The 18332-nt window shown below is 39.5% G+C and overlaps 1 protein-coding gene across 1 annotated transcript in view; it reads right to left on the reverse strand.

The window, feature by feature from the left end:
* The window catches only part of LOC120514355, a 128062-nt gene that overhangs the window by 80601 nt on the left and 29129 nt on the right, over nt 1–18332 (reverse strand). The window contains exons 4-5 of the mRNA XM_039734672.1: nt 11347–11422; nt 4311–4506 (exon numbers count right to left, since the gene is read on the reverse strand). Of these exons, the coding sequence (XP_039590606.1) occupies nt 4311–4506; nt 11347–11422 (272 nt within the window). The remainder of the gene's footprint in view (nt 1–4310; nt 4507–11346; nt 11423–18332) is intronic.

The raw sequence follows: 18332 nt of genomic DNA on the forward strand, positions 1-18332 counted from the left end.
ATTAAAAAGATTCAGCACATTGGGACTCAACAACAACAACAACAACTTTTATTTATATAGCACATTTTCAAACAAACAGTAGCTCAAAGTGCTGGACTCGAAAGATTCCAAATATTGATTTTACAGAAATTCTGAAATAAAAGTGAAACTAATGAAATAGCAACAATTCAAAGGAAAAAAAAAATCATAAAAGTGTGTATCCAGAAAAACAAAAACAGGGGTTGGCCAGCGAAGCGAGAAGGGGGCAAAGACCCCTAGTCTTCTCTAAATTTATCTTTTCTTGAAAAACTTTAGTTATTTCTTTACTTAAAACTTCATCTTCTGTATGCTTTAAGTATACGGGTTTGCACTTAAATAAGCACATTTTCTTACAAGTTACTTCACACACTCAAAAGGCCTGTATGCCCGTAGGCACGAGAGGCCCGGTTTAAAACCATGTGCATTCTACAACTTACACATGGCAAGGCTGGTCACTAACTGAGAATAATATTTAGTCAGAGCTGTAAGAAATGGCAAGAATATACCAATACAATTCTACGGGAACCTCCCATAGATTATGCATTGTCATCTTAGTAAAATATTTTCTTATATAACTAGGATAATGGCTCTTACACTTACATCATACAAAGTTTCTTATCATCATTGGCTGCTTCCATTTGCTAGCCGGACACAACAAAACAAACCGTACTAAATTATAGGTAAGCACAGTCAGCAAAAACACATGCAGTTGTCCTATGGACAGATCATTAATGTTCAGCATCGCGTGTTTGCTTGGTCATTTTCAGCTCTTTTCTTTATCAGCACTGAAGCTGAAGGCAGTTTCCATTCCCACTCAGTAAATAAGACGTGGTTTCCTGGTGAATGCCTCACATAGTCTTCTTGCATCCTGTGTCAGCTTATATTACATACTACATTTTGCTAAATCTTCTTAAATACTTAAAGATATCAAATTCAAGCTTCACAACTATGTCCTGCGGTGGGCTGGCACCCTGCCCAGGATTGGTTCCTGCCTTGTGCCCTGTGTTGGCTGGGATTGGCTCCAGCAGACCCCCGTGACCCTGTGTTCGGATTCAGCAGGTTAGAAAATGGATGGATGGAAGCTTCACAACTATTAAAATATGATTAATTAGCACAGTCAGAACAGATTCACTGAATCCGTAACCCTGACATAACAAACCATCCTCTCCAGCCTGCACATTCGCTTACAGCTCAGCATTTCACACTGTAAACCCATCTAAGCTTCACATCAAGCTCAGAAGTTTGGATGTGAAAAACTCTTTTTGAAGCTGGATCCTGAACTTTTTGTCAAATCAGCACCAGGTGGTTAAGCTGAGTGGCGTCACTTCCTCTGTACTCACTCTCAACATGGGAGCCCCCCAGGGATGTGTGCTGAGTCCTCTGCTATATTCCATTTACAGCCATGACTTTACGTCTAACAGCAGGTCTAACAGTGTTGTGAATTTTGCTGATGACACAACAGCGATGAGACTAAGTTAAGGTGAAATCATAGGCCTGACCCACTGGTGCCAGGAAACCTGCCTCTCCCTCAACTGATCCAAGACTAAAGAGGAAATCGAGGACTTCAGAAAGCAATGAGATGTACACACCCCTCTCACCATCAACGAGACTACTATGAAGAGCGTGTGCAGTTTTAAGTGGATGTTACCGGCAATCTTACACCGAGTGTTCACACTGAAAAAGTGAAGAAAGAAGGCACAACAATGCCTTTTAATCTTAGGTGGCTAAAGAGGTTTGACATGCGCCCTCACACCCTCAGGCCATTTGACTCCTTCACCACCAAAGGCACCCTCACTGTATTCATTTTAAATGGGAACTGCAGGGCCCTCAACAGCAGAGAGAAGTGTGCTCTGCTCAGCCCAACAAATCATTGGAGGTGACATTCCCAATTTACGAGATAATCCATGTTAGGCTTTCTCTAAGGAAAGCTAGAAAGATTATCAATGAGCCTTGACATCCAAGTCATGATATGTTCTTGCTGTTACCTTTAGGCAGACGATACCATAGCATCAGGTCCTGGATCAGCAGGCTTCAGAACAGCTTCTTTTACACCCTTTAAACTTTCCTTTTTTTTTTTTTTTTTTATTTTTATTAATTTTATTTCACTCCATACATAGCAATCAAGTTTTTACAAAAAGAAAAATAGAGTTAAGAACAGATCGATCCCCACCCTTGAGAGACAGAGCAAGCCAAACGGCATAAAATTTAAGGCTTTTAAACATACCTAAATTAATAAATTCTCTGTGCTTTATAAACTTATTTTAAAATATTACTGATTAGATCCTGCCATGTTTTGAAAAAGTCTGTACAGATCCTCTAACTGAGTATTTGATTTTTTCCAATTTCAAATAATATAACACATCAGTTTCCCACTGACTTAAAAGAGGAGAGTTTGGGTTCTTCCAGTTTATCAGAATAAGTCTGCGTGCCAACAGTGTAGTGAATGCAATCACAATTTGTTTGTCTTTCTCCACTTTAAACCCTCTGGAAGACCCCCAAACACAGCTGTTAATGGGTTAGGAGGGATTGTGAGTCCAAGGCTGTCTGAAAGGTAATTAAAATTTTTGTCCAGAATAATGTTAATTTGGTGCAGGCCCAGAACATGTGACCTAGTGAGGCTGGGGCTTGGTTGCAACGTTCGCAGGTTGGATCATGCCCTGGAAACATTTTGGAGAGTTTTAGTCGAGACAGATGTGCTCGATATATAATTTTGAGTTGTATAATTGTATGCTTTGCATAAGGAGCTCGAGTGAATTCTCTGCATTGCTACTTTCCACTCCTTTTCTGATATATTAATTGAGACACTTTTTCCCAGTGTCCCTTGGATCTTTGAAAGGAGGGATTGTAAAATGATTTTATATATTGTAGAGATGGAGTCTAACTCCTTGAAAGTGAGCAATAATTTTTCCAGCATGGTTGAGGGTGCAAGATGAGGAAAATCTGGAAGGTTCTGTTTAACAAAGTTCCTGATTTGAAGATAGTGAAAGAAATGTGTAGCTGGAATGTTAAATTTGGAATGTAATTGTTCATAGGATGCAAAGACGTTGTCTATATAAAGATCTCTAAGCAAGTTAATTCCAAATTTTTCCAGATATTAAAAACTGCATATGTTTGTGAAGGTTGAAAGAGGTGGTTCTCTTGCAGAGGTGCCACAGATAGAAGCTTCTCCGTCTTAAAATGCTTTCTACATTGGTTCCAGATTCTAAGTGAGTGGAGCACAATTGGGTTATTAGTGTATTGCCGATAGCGTGTGTTTATTGGAGCACAGAGCAGGAATACAAAGAAGTACTGCAGGATTTTACTTCTATTGCGGTCCAAGCCTGTGTATGTTCTTCTATTTGTGTCCAGGTTCTTATCGCCTGTATATTTGCGCCCAGTAATAAAACTGGAAGTTAGGTAGAGCCATGCCGCCTTCTGCCTTTTGTCTTTGTAGGGTCGCTCTTTTGATGCGTGGATGTTTTGAGTTCCAAATAAATGAGGTTATTGTTGAATCTAATTGCTTAAAGAATGATTTATTAATGTATATTGGAATGTTTTGAAATAAAAAGGAGCTTAGGAAGAATATTCATCTTAACAGTGTTAATTCTTCCAGCTAGTGTGAGATGAAGGGTTGACCATCTAAGCAAGTCTTGTTTAATTTTTTCCATGCAGACGACAAATTTTGTTGATAAAGAGCTTTATGTTTACTTGTGATGTTTACCCCGAGGTATTTAAACTGTTCTGCAATGATAAAAGGTAGGGTGTCTAATCTAATATTATATGCTTGAGAATTCACTGGAAAGAGTACACTTTTATTCAGATTAATTCTGAGACCAGAGATCTTTTGAAATTCTGTGAGTGCTGCTAAGACTGCAGGCACAGAATTTTCTGGGTCCGATATATACAGTACCATGTCATCTGCATATAATGAGATTTTCTGTTCCAGTCCTTCTCTGCTAATCCACTTTATCTGATCAGTATTTCGACAATGTATTGCCAGTGGTTCAATGGCAATCGCAAACAGCAGCGGTGACAACGGGCATCCTTGTCTAGTGCCACGTTCTAGTTTAAAGTAGTCTGAGCAAATGTTATTGATGCAAACTGAAGCTTCTGGGTTAGTATACAGTAATTTAATCCATGCACAAATGTTTGGGCCAAACCCAAACTTTCCTTTTTAATATTACTATGAAGACGTGTGTTGAAATGACTATCTACATTGGGTGGTCTGTATCCCTCTCCTAAAATAAGGCCTCATTCCCTAATGCTTTAAACAGATGAGTACAGCCTGACTCTTCTTTGCTCCGTACACTTACCAGTTTGCTTACACTGGTGTCTCCAAACCCAGCTGTGGCCTGCAGTATGACATGACCTCTGAAGATACTGTTCACCGAGTTGAAGAAGCTGCTTTTACCACATCCAATCTGCCCGATCAGGAGGATTCTGGGCTGTTTCACCAACTCTGTCACAGTCTGGTATTCTCGAATTTCTTTTAGAAGTTTATTCCTTACACTGGTTATGAGAAAGGAAGAAAGAGCAGGAAGAGAAGTTAGTTCAGGATCAAACACTAATACACCAAAGGTACACTCTCAGGATGACACGAAGTCCCCATTGCACCCAACATCCAGCAGCACATTTGTCACGTTAGCACCCTTAGACCGCACCTAACCATACCACACTACCTCTCATCTTTCTGCTTCCAAACATTTTGTAAAATGAGATCATTGACGGCATTTAAAAATCCTCTAGAAAAGAGATTGCGCCTTCAGACACACATAAAGAACACAAGTGTGTGTGACGTGACAAGTTAGCAGACAGAAATAACGTTGAGAGAAACAAAATCTAATATTTAAGTCTGCGTTCGACGTAACTGGTGATCATTCTGAGTATTTGTGATATCAAGTACTGTGCAGTTTATTTTTCAGATTGCAACATGTTGGGATGAAGAGAATGATAAAGATATTCTTATCAAATTCTGAGCTGCTGCCAAGTCAACCAGGAGACAGAATCCCTCCAGAAAGGCCTGGGTTAGTCCTTGGGCACCTGGTTCAGTCCGTGAGGTCAGTGCCAAGCAGGCACACAGATCCAGGATCTTGGCAGTGACTTTCTTCCAACCAAATTCTTAATTAGAAGCAAAGTGAGAGGATTTCTGGAAACTATCTTTTAAAATAATCACTCATCACCTATCTGAAATCAATCTGTAATTCAGAATTTCTTTTCAGCCAATATGTTGCTTTTCAGAGGAAATACAGAACATGGAGAGTCAAGGGCGAGGATGCTTTAGGGTTTTAATTAAGCTCTTTTATTAATGACAGCTATTTAAAGATAAATACATGTGAATGTAAGTATGGCATCAATTTAATTGATTTTCAGATGCCTTCTGATTTGCAGCAAGAAACCAAAAATAATCCAATAGTCTTGAAAAGCTTGTGAATTTAAATGAAATAAGAAATGAAGAGATGCCTCTGATGAACAAATTAAGGAAGCCATCTTAAGAGTGTTTATGAATTTCAAATTAAAGTCAAATTCAGGCTACTGTATTATTATTTGTAGACCTGAAGTTGAAAATCTGGATCAATGAGGGGTGCATTTCCTGAAAATGATCAATCTTAGTGGACAATGAATGAGATCATGAGCGACGTAGGTGAAGAACAAGTGAGTCTTATGAGTGTTTCCTGAAGCCCTTCATTATTTGACATTTAACGACCAACTTTAAAGTTCTTCTCTTCTGGGCTCCTCGCCAGTGACCACATAAGAAAAGCATTATATTGTTACATCAGACATGTGCAAATGTTAAAAAAGTATAAAAAAACATTAATGAAAATAGATAAAAAAGCACAAAATAATTGCACAGCTGCCTTTGTCGTTGCTGGTACTAAGGGGTGACCTGCTTTACGACTTTAAAGGGTGAGACTGATTATAGTGAGTCGGATCAGTCAACCTCATCCACGCTACAAAGGGCCCATTTGTGCTAATTTATAACCTGCATTATAATTTTATATTTGTATTGCAACATTGACCTGTTATTATTATTATTATTATTATTATGTTGTCCAAATAAGAGTGACATTGTATTTTTGTGACTAGTTAGAGCATCCTCTGTGTCATTGTGCTAGAATCTCAGGCAAAACTCCAAATAAAGAATGACATTAAAAATAATGAGTGGGTCGCTTGTTAATTTACAAACGAGATTAAGTACCACTTTAGTTACAAGGGTTTTGGGGGACACACGTTAATTAAAGAACAATCTTAAGTATGAGACAATGAAGTAGTTAGAGTTACAAAGCTTTATGGAAACACACCTGAGGAGTTCAATTAAGAAAATAATTGATATTACATTAAACAAAAAAGAAAATGATGCCATGCATAGCATTTAGGTGTATTTAGAGAATTAGTTATCACAAATTTGGTAAATATATTGATAATAGTTAGTCATACTAAACAAATAACAGTAATAACAGAATGTAATCACATGTATTAGTAAAGTAGGCTTTGGCCGCAGGACTGTCTCGTTGCCTGTTTTGTTAATTTTTTCTTTCTCTTTAACCGTCTGTACCCTTGCCTAATGTTTCTGGGAGTTATCTTTGATTCTAACAGTTAATAAATACATTCACAATGATGATTCTTATCTTTATTACTTAGGGGGTTTACCACCTGCTCACTTGCTCGCCAGCCACTTTGTGTTTGATGATTTCACGTTCACTAAACAACAAAACTTTTAATTCTCACCGATACGCCTCTTCATTGGGAAGAAACTCTACTTTTTCCCGATAGCAACACGAATTAGACGATCTACAAGTCTCCAACTTAAAGTTTAAATCTGAACAATATATTCAATCTCTTTTCGCTATTCCAATATTTTCCGTTTGTTTCCACTAATGCAATCTTTACTATACTTTTTTGGAGACTTCCAGATTTTAGGACTTTCATTATCTCTAACCTGCTCTGCATGTGTATCGCGCCAACGTTTTTTTGAATTCTTTACAACGTTTTACTTTGTCATCTACTCTTTGCCTTTTATTTCCATGGTTAAATCTCTTGGCACAAAGTCTAGTTTTGTGGGACATGGAAGTACTTCTCTGAGAAAGATCACGTCTCGTCCCTGGCTAAAATGTCTTGTCTTCCAGGATTTGTCTTACATAATAGAGAAATTAGTATATACTTCCATCTGACTTGGGATTTTCATGCTACTGCTAATCAGTCAGCAGAGAGTGCCTGTCTCAGTGGAACTGACCTGAACTCACATACTGAATATACCACATCATTTCTCAGCGAATCTTACCATGTGTGTAGTACAGTAATTATTTTATAATAGTTGTGTAATCAGACAGTACAGGAGAGTATACAGAGGAAGAGGATGGCAAAGAAGAAGTGGGATTGTCAGAGAGATGCAGAAAGTAGACAAGAATAGAAGGAGATAAGGTGCAAGGCGAAAAGAGAGGTGGCAAAGGCTAAAGAAATAGCGTATGATGAGTTGTATGAGAGATTGGACATTAAGGAGGGAGAAAAGGACCGGTGGGCTACACAGAGGGGCAGAGCCGGGAAAGATGAGGAACAGGTTAGGGTGATAAAGGATAAAGATAGAAACATTCTCACAAGTGAGGAGAGTGTGTTGAGAAGATGGAAAGAGTACTGTGAGAGGCTGATGAATGAAGAGAACGAGAGAGAGAAGAGGTTGGATGATGTGGAGATAGTGAATCAGGAAGTGCAACAAATTAGCAAGGAGGAAGTAAGGACAGCGATGAAGAGGATGAAGAATGGAAAGGCCGTTAGTTTAGATGACATACCTGTGGAGCATGGAGGTGTTTAGGAGAGATGGCAGTGGAGTTTTTAATCAGATTGTTTAATGGAATCTTGGAAAGTGAGAGGATGATGAGGAGTGGAAAAGAAGTGTACTGGTGCCGATATTTAAGAATAAGGAGGATGTGCAGGACTGCAGTAACTATAGTGGGATAAAATTGATGAGCCACAGTGTGAAGTTATGGGAAAGAGTAGTGGAAGCTCAGTTAAGAAGTGAGGTGATGATTAGTGAGCAGAAGGATGGTTTCCTACCAAGAAAGAGCACCACAGATGTGATGTTTGCTCTGAGGATGTTGATGGAGAAGTTTAGAGAAGAACAGAAGGAGTTGCATTGCGTCTTTGTGGACCCGGAGAAAGCATATGACAGGGTGACTGAGAGGAGCTGTGGTATTGTATGAGACAGTCGGGAGTGACAGAGAAGTACGTAAGAGTGGCACAGGATATGTATGAGGGAAGTGTGACTGTGGTGAGGTCTGTGGTAGGAGTGACGGAGGTGGGATTACATCAGGGATCGGCTCTGAGACCTTTCGTATTTGCAATGGTGATGGACAGGCTGACAGACGAGATTAGACAGGAGTCCCCGTGGACTGTGATGTTTGCTGATGACATTGTGATCTGTAGTGAGAGTAAGGGAGCAGGTTGAGGAGACTCTGGAGAGGTGGAGATATGCTCTAGAGAGGAGAGGAATGAAGGTCAGTAGGACCACCAAAACAGAATACATGTGTGTGAATGAGAGGGAGGTCAGTGGAATGGTGAGGATGAGGGAGTAGAGTTGGTGAAGGTGGATGAGTTTAAATATCTGAGATGAACAGTACGTTCAAACCACTTACACCTTAACACCAGCCAGACCAAGGAGCTGGTGGTGGATTTTAGGAGGCCCAGGCCCCTCATGGACCCTGTGATCATCAGAGGTGACTGTGCAGAGGGTGCATACCTATAAATACCTGGGAGTGCAGCTGGATGACAAATTGGACTGGACTGCCAATACTGATGCTCTATGTAAGAAAGCTCAGAGCAGACTATACTTTCTGAGAAGGTTGGCATCCTTCAACATCTGCAGTAAGATGCTGCAGATGTTCTACCAGACGGTTGTGGCGAGTGCCCTCTTCTACGCGGTGGTGTGCTGGGGTGGCAGCATAAAGATGAAAAACGCCTCACGCCTGGACAAACTTGTTAAGAAGGCAGGCTGTATTGTAGGATTAAAGTTGGACAGTTTAACATCTGTGGCAGAGCGACGGGCATTAAGCAAACTCCTGTCAATCATGAAGAATCCACTGCATCCACTTAACAGTGTCATCTCCAGACAGAGGAGTAGCTTCAGTGACAGACTTTTGTCACCGTCCTGCTCCACTGACAGACTAAAGAGATCGTTCCTCCCCCACACTATGCGACTCTTCAATTCCACCCGGGGGAGTAAATGCGAACATTAATTTTATTTTAATTCTTTTCATTTTTATTACTATTTAATTTAATATTGTTTCTTTGTATCAGTATACTGCTGCTGGATTATGTGAATTTCCCCTTGGGATTAATAAAGTATCTATCTATCTATCTATCTATCTATCTATCTACAGAGTAATGGGGATTGTGGAAGAGAAGTGAAGAAGAGAGTGCAGGCAGGGTGGAGAAGAGTGTCAGGAGTGATTGGTGACAGACGGGTATCAGCAAGAGTGACAGGGAAGGTCTACAGGACAATAGTGAGACCAGCTGTATTATATGGGCTAGAGACGGTGGCACTGACCAGAAAGCAGGAGACAGAGCTGGAGGTGGCAGAATTAAAGATGCTAAGATTTGCATTGGATGTAACGAGGATGGACAGGATTAGAAATGAGGACATTAGAGGGTCAGCTCAAGTTGGATGGTTGGGAGACAAAGTCAGAGTGTGAGATTGCATTGGTTTGGACATGTGCAGAGGAGAGATGCTGGGTATACTGGGAGAAGGATGCTAAGGATAGAGCTGTCAGGCAAGAGGAAAAGAGGAAGACCTAAGAGAAGGTTTATGGATGTGGTGAGAGAGGACATGCAGGTGATGGGTATAACAGAGCAAGATGACGAGGGCAGAAGGAGATGAAAAAAAATGATCCATTGTGGCAACCCTAATGGGAGTAGACTGAAAGAAGAGGAAGAAGAAGAAGAAGACTATGATTATGAAGTCTTTGCTTCTGAGTAAAACTATTAAATGACTGGCTCCAATTAAATCATAGTCAGAGAAGGCAGGCACTGTGGTGTAGGGGTTAAAGCTTTGGACTTCAAACTGTAAGATTGCAGGTTCAAATCCCACTACTGACACCTGTTTTACTACAAGAAAATCACTTCATCTGCCTGTGCTCCAATTGGAAACCAAAATGAAATATAACTGATTGTATCTCAAATGTTATAAGTCACCTTGGAGGAAGACATCAGTCCAATAATAAGTAAAAAATAAGAAGTCTTGAGATCGATTAAAAGAGACTTGAAGGAGACTTCACACACTACAAGATGTTTTTCAAACCAAATTCTCAATTTTGACTATTTTTACCTCAGCTGTGTCTCACACCTCCTTTTCTGTCTAAGGCTGTTTTTTGTGAGGAATTTTGGGAGAAACATCTGTGACAAAGTCAATTCTTAAACGAAACAGAAATAAGAATCTCTTGTATGTCTCATAAGCCATTAAAGATCAACCTTTTTTGCAGTTAAACTTTCCAATGCAAATTGGATGCAAATTTGTTATGACTTGAGTACAAAAACATAAAATATATGAAGCAAATAAAGCTAACTGCCTTGCACTCCACCTCTGTCCAGGCCAATCTTGTAATATAATAACTGAGATTAGAAAATTAAATGAATGAATATCCATATTATGCAAATATGGAACTAAACAGCTATCAAATAAGACTAAGGAGGCCAGAAGAACCAACTTCTACAGCCAAGTACTAAACACATTCCTGTTCTCAACATCAGTACAGGTCGGGTAACAGACTGGCCACACAGTAGTTTTTGGTCACATTTCATTCATTGACATGATAACAGACACATCTAAGTTATTTAAGTCACACATCTGAAACCTGTGTTTCTTCCTGCCCCTCCCAAGCCCGGATAAATGGGGAGGGTTACGTCAGGAAGGGCATCCGGTGTAAAAATGTTGCCAAATCATTATGCGGACAATATGATCCACTGGGGTAACCCCTAACAGGAGCAGCTGAAAGAAGAGGAAAAAGATCTGATACCAAAAGTGATAGGTGACTGCAGCGTCTTCTAGTCTGAATACCCAGCAGTTATAAACGTGTTTCCATGCCTACTTACACACACCCCAACACACACACACAAACAAACACACATATTTAACATTCACCCCTTTTCTAAAAACCAGTGGTCTCCTCCTTTCTTCCACTGGGTCCAGTCCTACAGAAGTCTGGGATGCTGCCCTCTTATGACCTGGGCTGTCATCTTTGCCCTCACTCACACTTTTCCAGCCCACCTTTCTCTCCACCTCAACTCATCTTTTAGCACATTTGTATCTCTGGGTGTTTTCATCACACATCACCTCAGAAAGTGTCCAATCAACTTACTCACTTTGAGCTAAATTCCTGATTCCTCCATGGTTTTTCAATCAGAGGCGTTGGGGGTGGCTCGACCTCTTCATCTATGACTTAAATAAAAGTTTATCTGTTACTTTTTATTTTCATGGACAATCGCATCATAAAAATGAGAGTCACCTGGCAGTTATCTCAAATCACTATCAGATTTAAACAACACAGTTAATAAAGGAGACCACCTAAAGGTTAGGGTTTACAAGCTTTTGGTAAAATGGACACAAGTCTTCATAAAGACAGCAGAGCAACCTTTGTGTAAATGTTTGTATCCCCCTACTCCTTTAACCCTTGTATACATACCTCAGTGACGCCATGTTTACAGCTCTCTTTGGGTCACATGATGCAGTCTGGACACAACTCCCCAGATTGATGGTTCATTCATTTCATCCACATGAATTTACTACCAAAAACACACCAAAATAGTTTAAAATTATTTTATTCTGATCATTTATTCATCTAAAATCTATAGGGTCACTAGTGACCTTGAATGCGGTAATGTGTCAGAATTTTTTTTCCTGCTCGTTTTGAGCACTCAAACAAGACCTGCTTTTTGAACGATTACTCTGTATCATTATATGTTAATTATGGCTGCATTTCTATCTTGTTACAATTTTTGTAGACATTTATGAGTTTAGAGGTGAAACAGAAATGCTGCTTCTTAGCACTGCAAGCCCACTTGTCGATAACAGATTACATGGCAGAGGTTAAGACAATGCATCGTGATAAATCTGACGTGATCAGATCAGGAATGCGAGTTTAACAAGGATTAGAAAGATAAGGAAGGTGAAGGGACAGGCAGCTACAGAGACTGAAAGTGAACAACCCACATTACCTGAAATAACCAAAAGTGGACAAAAAACACATTTCTATCATCCATCCATTATCTGAAATATTATTCTTTAATGTACAATCTAATTTTATTTCTACATTTTAGTACTGTTGTATTATTATTGCTTTTTCTTTTTTATTACTTTGCCCCCTGCTCGCCAACCCCCATGCCTATGCTACCCACTAGCCACTTCCCACCTCTGCCGCTCGCATATAGATAGATAGATAAAAAGGCACTAAATAACAGATAGATAGATAGATAGATAGATAGATAGATAGATAGATATGAAAGGCACTATATAATAGATCTATCTATCTATCTATCTATCTATCTATCTATCTATCTATCATATAGTGCCTTTCATATCTATCTATCTATCAAGGGGAAATTCCCCTACTCCAGCTGCAGCATACTGATAAAGAACAATATTACATTAAAGAGTGATAACAATGCAGGTATAACAGACAATAACTTTGTATAATGTTAACGTCCACCCCCCCGGGTGGAATTGAAGAGTCGCATAGTGTGGGGTCTCCTCGGTCTGTCAGTGGAGCAGGATGGTGACAGCAGGCTGTCACTGAAGCTGCTCCTCTGTCTGGAGATGATCCTGTTCAGTGGATGCAGTGGACTCTCCATGATTGACAGGAGTCTGCTCAGCGCCCGTCGCTCTGCCACAGATGTCAAACTGTCCAGCCCCGTGCCTACAATAGAGCCTGCCGTTCCTCACCAGTTTGTCCCACTTCTTTATGCTGCCTCCCCAGCACACCACCGCGTAGAAGAGGGCGCTCACCACAACTGTCTGGTAGAACATCTGCAGCATCTTATTGCAGATGTTGAAGGACGCCAGTCTTCTAATGAAGTATAGTCGGCTCTGTCCTCTCTTACACAGAACATCAGTATTGGCAGTCCAGTCCAGTTTATCATCTAGCTGCACTCCCAGGTATTTATAGGTCTGCACCCTCTGCACAGTCACCTCTGATGATGACGGGGTCCATGAGGGGCCTGGTCCTCCTAAAATCCACCAGCAGCTCCTTGGTCTTGCTGGTGTTCAGGTGTAGGTGGTTTGAGTCGCACCATTTAACAAAGTCCTTAATTAGGTTCCTATACTCGTCCTCCTGCCCACTCCTGATGCAGCCCACCATAGCAGTGTCATCAGCGAACTTCTGCACGTGAACTTTTTAAACAGGGATGCAGATATACAATTTAAACAGGTTGCTTTTTTCATGGTAATTGTTACAAATGCATAATAGAACTAACTATTTTACATTACAGTGAGTAATTAACCATATTAAAAAATAGTAAAACATAATAATTTGAAAGTAAATTGTTTCATGCTGTGTTAGAGGTATTCATTGCGTTATACATTTTCTTTCTGCTTGGCTTTGAATTTAACACGCAAATACTTTTTAAACTTTTGTAAAACTTAATAAAATTTTCATCAATATCGCAATAAATTTTGATTCTGTGTTTGGACTTTCATCGTTACAACGCAACATATAACTGCACGTGAGTGAGTTTCGTTTCTGTCTCTCTAATAAATAAAACGACTTTTTCGAATGTTTGTCATTTGTTAATTGTTATGGAAAAAGCTCTTCTAACGGGAAATGGTAAACATTTTAATACGAATGGCATATCAAGATCTCCTTTGGTGTCTAATGTTATCCCCTGAAGATGGACTACATTACCTTTCTTGGATACATCCTTCTTTCTACAGTAATTCGTCCGGTGGAAAACCAGACGGTGTTAATGGTTGTAGATATTCTTCGTGATATTGTAAGCTGATGTTTTCATCTTCCTCACTATCACCACCAACTTTTCAGCAGAGTTTACTGATACGTATTTAACCAATTTGCCGTGTAACCGATCAATAATTTTCTCATTTCTTCTGTTGATAACCCTTCATGATGAAATTCTTCAATAAGATTTGTACATAATACGTCTTCTTTAATTGGGTACTTAATGTGAGGAAAACGTTAAAATTTATAAGAGCTGAGAGTGCAGGAAGTGTGTCTGTCAAAAGCATTGACATGAATGAGAGGTGAGAGGACCGTGGGCGTGGTTTGAGAGGAGGGCGGGACTTGAAAAAATCTTTTTGAAAAAGTCTTGTCTCAGGATTTCCTTTTATAATAGAGAGATATATTTTGTGCATTTTCTCTTCAGCATTATGCTGTATCAGTCTGCATTTCTTGGGCTCTGACAGAAGTAAAGGTAAAAAGGTTTTTGTCTCCAGAGATTTCTAGCACAATTGAACACACTGTAACTCCTAGTTCAACTGATTAACAGCGTCCATCCAGATGCTATATGTCTCTGCTATCCAACAGATGGCGCACTGTAAACATTTGCACTGCTTTTATGCACTGCTAACACATCAAATGGCATACAAAAGGAAAAATCGATTTAAGACGCAGGTTATTATTTCGCACAAGTAATCTATTACAGCCAGAATATGGTAAATACATACTTTTAGCAGTTCACCTAGTATAGAATAAAAGAAATATAGCTACCAATGTGCAAATATACAGAATTATGAATTACAAAAGTACAATTAATAAATTCTACAGGTCTAAAAAGCCACGTCTGTGTGTCTAAAGTCCTAAAGCAAAAGACTCCCAGAATTGGGGTGTGATGCCCAGTTTGTAGAGGTGTCCACTTGAACTGGTCAGCTGACACATTTTGGGAAATCTTCCCTTCTTCAGAGATGAGGAAAACCATTAAGGGTAACAAAGTCTATTCCCCCATATTAGGTAAATAAGTGGGGTGACCATTTGGCTATTTTTATACTGGACCTGCAGGTCACACATTAAATCAAGGGACGACTATGCCTGTTTGTTTTATCATTTAACAGAGACTGAGGGACACTGCACTGCAAACATGAACACTGAGAACATCCAACAGAAAACAGCTCATCCACCTTAATGAAAGCACAAGAGCCTGTGTGTCTGTCCAGTTGCCATGTCTCTGTTACATGCCGTTTAGTATGGGATGTGCCAAAGCAGAGCTAATGTTTGTGACACTCCATCTATTGGTGGCATTTTACTACTGTAAATGTTTGTGATGTGCCATCTGTAGGAATGCAATGCATTTTATTGCTCCATGCATTATTCTAATAGATGATGCACTGCAAATGTTGACTCTCAGGTCTACGTTAACTACTTTGATTTCAAACCCTCTGAGACGGGTAGCACGGCTAGTATGAACTTAAAGCTCTAAAAAGGTTTATTGTGATCAGACACTTGAGATCCCCACAATTACTTCACCGCAGGCTCACTGAAGGACCACAACCAATGAGCCAGTCTGCCCTGGGACGTTTGAGCTGCGGCCCCCTTTCACTTTCCACCCTCTGAACGTCTGCACAATTCAACAGCAACTGAAGAAAACAACAACCAGAGGAGCAGGAGAACTTCAGCCCACTGCTGCCTTCATCGCTGTTGAACTTTATCAGGGCCTGAGTGTGGATTGTGTGCTGAGTGATTCTTTAATACAAAATCAGCATTTGGTTATTATTTGTGTTGTGATTGTCTCTTCTCGTTGTTCTTATTCATCCCCTTTGTGACTCTCTGGTGGCACTTTAAGCAGACTGACTTTTCCAGGGCGCCGTTCTCAGCATTTCACCTGCAGCTAATTCTCAGTGCTGGACACAGTTGTATTAGGTACAAACTGTATAATCCGAACGGTAATGCCTTGAATTGTCACCAGAAATGCACTGACAGTATTGTACTTGTGATCATCTGGTTTACACACAAGTAGCAATCTCAGTTTGACGGCATGTAAACAACAGTTACTTAGAATTACTTTTTAAATGTAGCATTCGAAGTATCACTTATGGACAAATGGTTGACTTTTCCTGAGCACACATGCAGTCCAATATCTGCAGGTATTTTAGGTCACTTCTAGACTGTAATGATTTTTATTCCACAGAGACACCTAAGATGAGGGCTTGCAGTGGCAGATACTTTAAATCAAGACTCCTAGAACACATAAGTTATATAAAACCTGCCCAGTTTAACCTAAAGATGCCCGCTCTGGTATATTTCAAATTACCACTAAATTCTTTGTCCACCCACTATTGATATAAAACCTTTAATCTTTCACTCTGAGTTCCTGGTACCCTTTAATAAATGAAAACCCCTTTGATTGTATTTGTAATCAGCTTTTCCAGGCTGTCTCTAATGTTTTAATGCGTTCACCCAGAACACTCACTTCTGAAACACCCAGAGGCACATCTCTCACTCGGTTTAAAGTGGACCGGCATACCGTTTGTCGACTTTTCCTGTTTCTTGCTGTGAATAAGAAAATAAAACTTGTTAGGATTTTCTTTAACGGCCACTGTAACCTGAGCTGAGTCCGCTGCATGACAGGTTAGGGGAGGAAAAACGACACAGAAAAATAAAACTGGGGGCCTCTGGGAGTCACAAATGTTCAATAGCAAATCACATGAAAGAACATGTTACCTAAATGAATACATTTTTATAAAACCTTTTCTTTAATTCTACCTTAATTGTCCTTTTCATTGGCAAACATATAACTTCCAGTGTAAATTCTCTGCTGTCTCCATGTGTGCCTCCATAGCAGAGGTGAACGTGTTTGTCTGCCAGAAAATGTCGGAATTTAATTGTATCTGGTCCCTTACCAAGATTATATAGAGGGGATGTGATTTACAGCAGATTGCATTCCTTTCACTGCTGGCTAGAAACCTGGTGTGCAAATAAAAGCATAGCATTTGTGAACAATTGGGATGATTTTTGGGAAAGGCCTGGATTTTTCAAAAGAGATGGTCTTCATCCCAACTGGAGGGGATCTTATGTATGGCATAAATATGGCAGCAAAAATGCCTGGTTGACTGATCAGAGCACCATCCAGGCCGCAGTCATCTGATCTTAAATCACAGGCTGTTCTTTATCCCACCTGTTATTTTCCTAAAGCTGTTACCCATAATCCCTGTTGTGGGGCATCCAGTAAATTTAGTCTTGATACAAACCTTAAATTATTTGATAACCAAAAAATAAGGTGTATAATTAGACCAAAGGATAAAACCAGACCCTCCACCAGGGGCATCTGTAATAGAAATTTAATTCAAATTAAAACAAAAAATATATCACCAGTTCAGAAAGAACCATACAGTTTTATATGCTGTTTATTGAACATTCGCTCTGTTGGCAATAAAGCTGTTTTGGTAAATGATATTATATTAAGTACAAAATCTGATCTGTGTCTTCTCACTGAAACCTGACTTAGTAAATGTGACACTGTTCCCCTAGCAGAGGCGTCACCAGATGGATACTCGTTCCTTCATAAGTCTAGAGATTCTGAGAGGTCGAGGAGGAGGCCTTGGAATAATTCATTGTAACAAAATGCAAATCACGTCTAAAAATTTAGGCAAATTTACATCCTTTGAGGCATTCATTTTAAATACTAAAACAGATTCCAACACAATTATAGTGCTAGTCTACCGACCACCAGGGCCATATTCATTGTTCATGACTGAATTTAGCAACCTTCTGTCTGATTTGGCTATAAATTATGATCACGTAGTTCTGATGGGGGATTTTAATGTACACATTGATGTGGAAACTGACACTTTTAGCAAATGTTTTACTTATTTGTTAAATTCAGTAGGATTTTGTCAGATTGTCAAAGGTCCAACTCATTATCATAACCACACATTAGATTTAATTATAACTGATAAAGTTGAAATTCAATATTTAAATATTACTCCATTAAATGTAGTTATTTCCAATCACTACTTATTACATTTGATTTAGTTCTGCCCATGCCAACGCACTCACAGATTAAAACAAAGACAGTGCGACATCTAGATTTTAATTCTGCTTCAAAATTTGTCGATACTTTGAGAAAGTCGAGTGTAATTGTGGAAAACCATTTAGATCAGCTAATATCACATTATAATGTGACCTTGAGAGATGCTCTGGACACAGTGGCTCCCCTAAAAACAAAAGTGATCAAAGCACATAGAAACTCTCCCTGGTTTAATGAAAATACTCGAGCTCTTAAATTAGAGTGTCGAAAACTGGAGTGCAGATGGAGAACAACAAAACTACATGTCTTTCAAATTGCATGGACAGAGAGTGTTAATAAATATAAAAAAGCTCTCTTTAAAGCTCGCTCAGAATACTATT

Source organism: Polypterus senegalus, chromosome 14 (genome assembly GCF_016835505.1).
Source record: "Polypterus senegalus isolate Bchr_013 chromosome 14, ASM1683550v1, whole genome shotgun sequence".
In the NCBI taxonomy this organism is placed as follows: Eukaryota; Metazoa; Chordata; class Cladistia; order Polypteriformes; family Polypteridae; genus Polypterus; species Polypterus senegalus.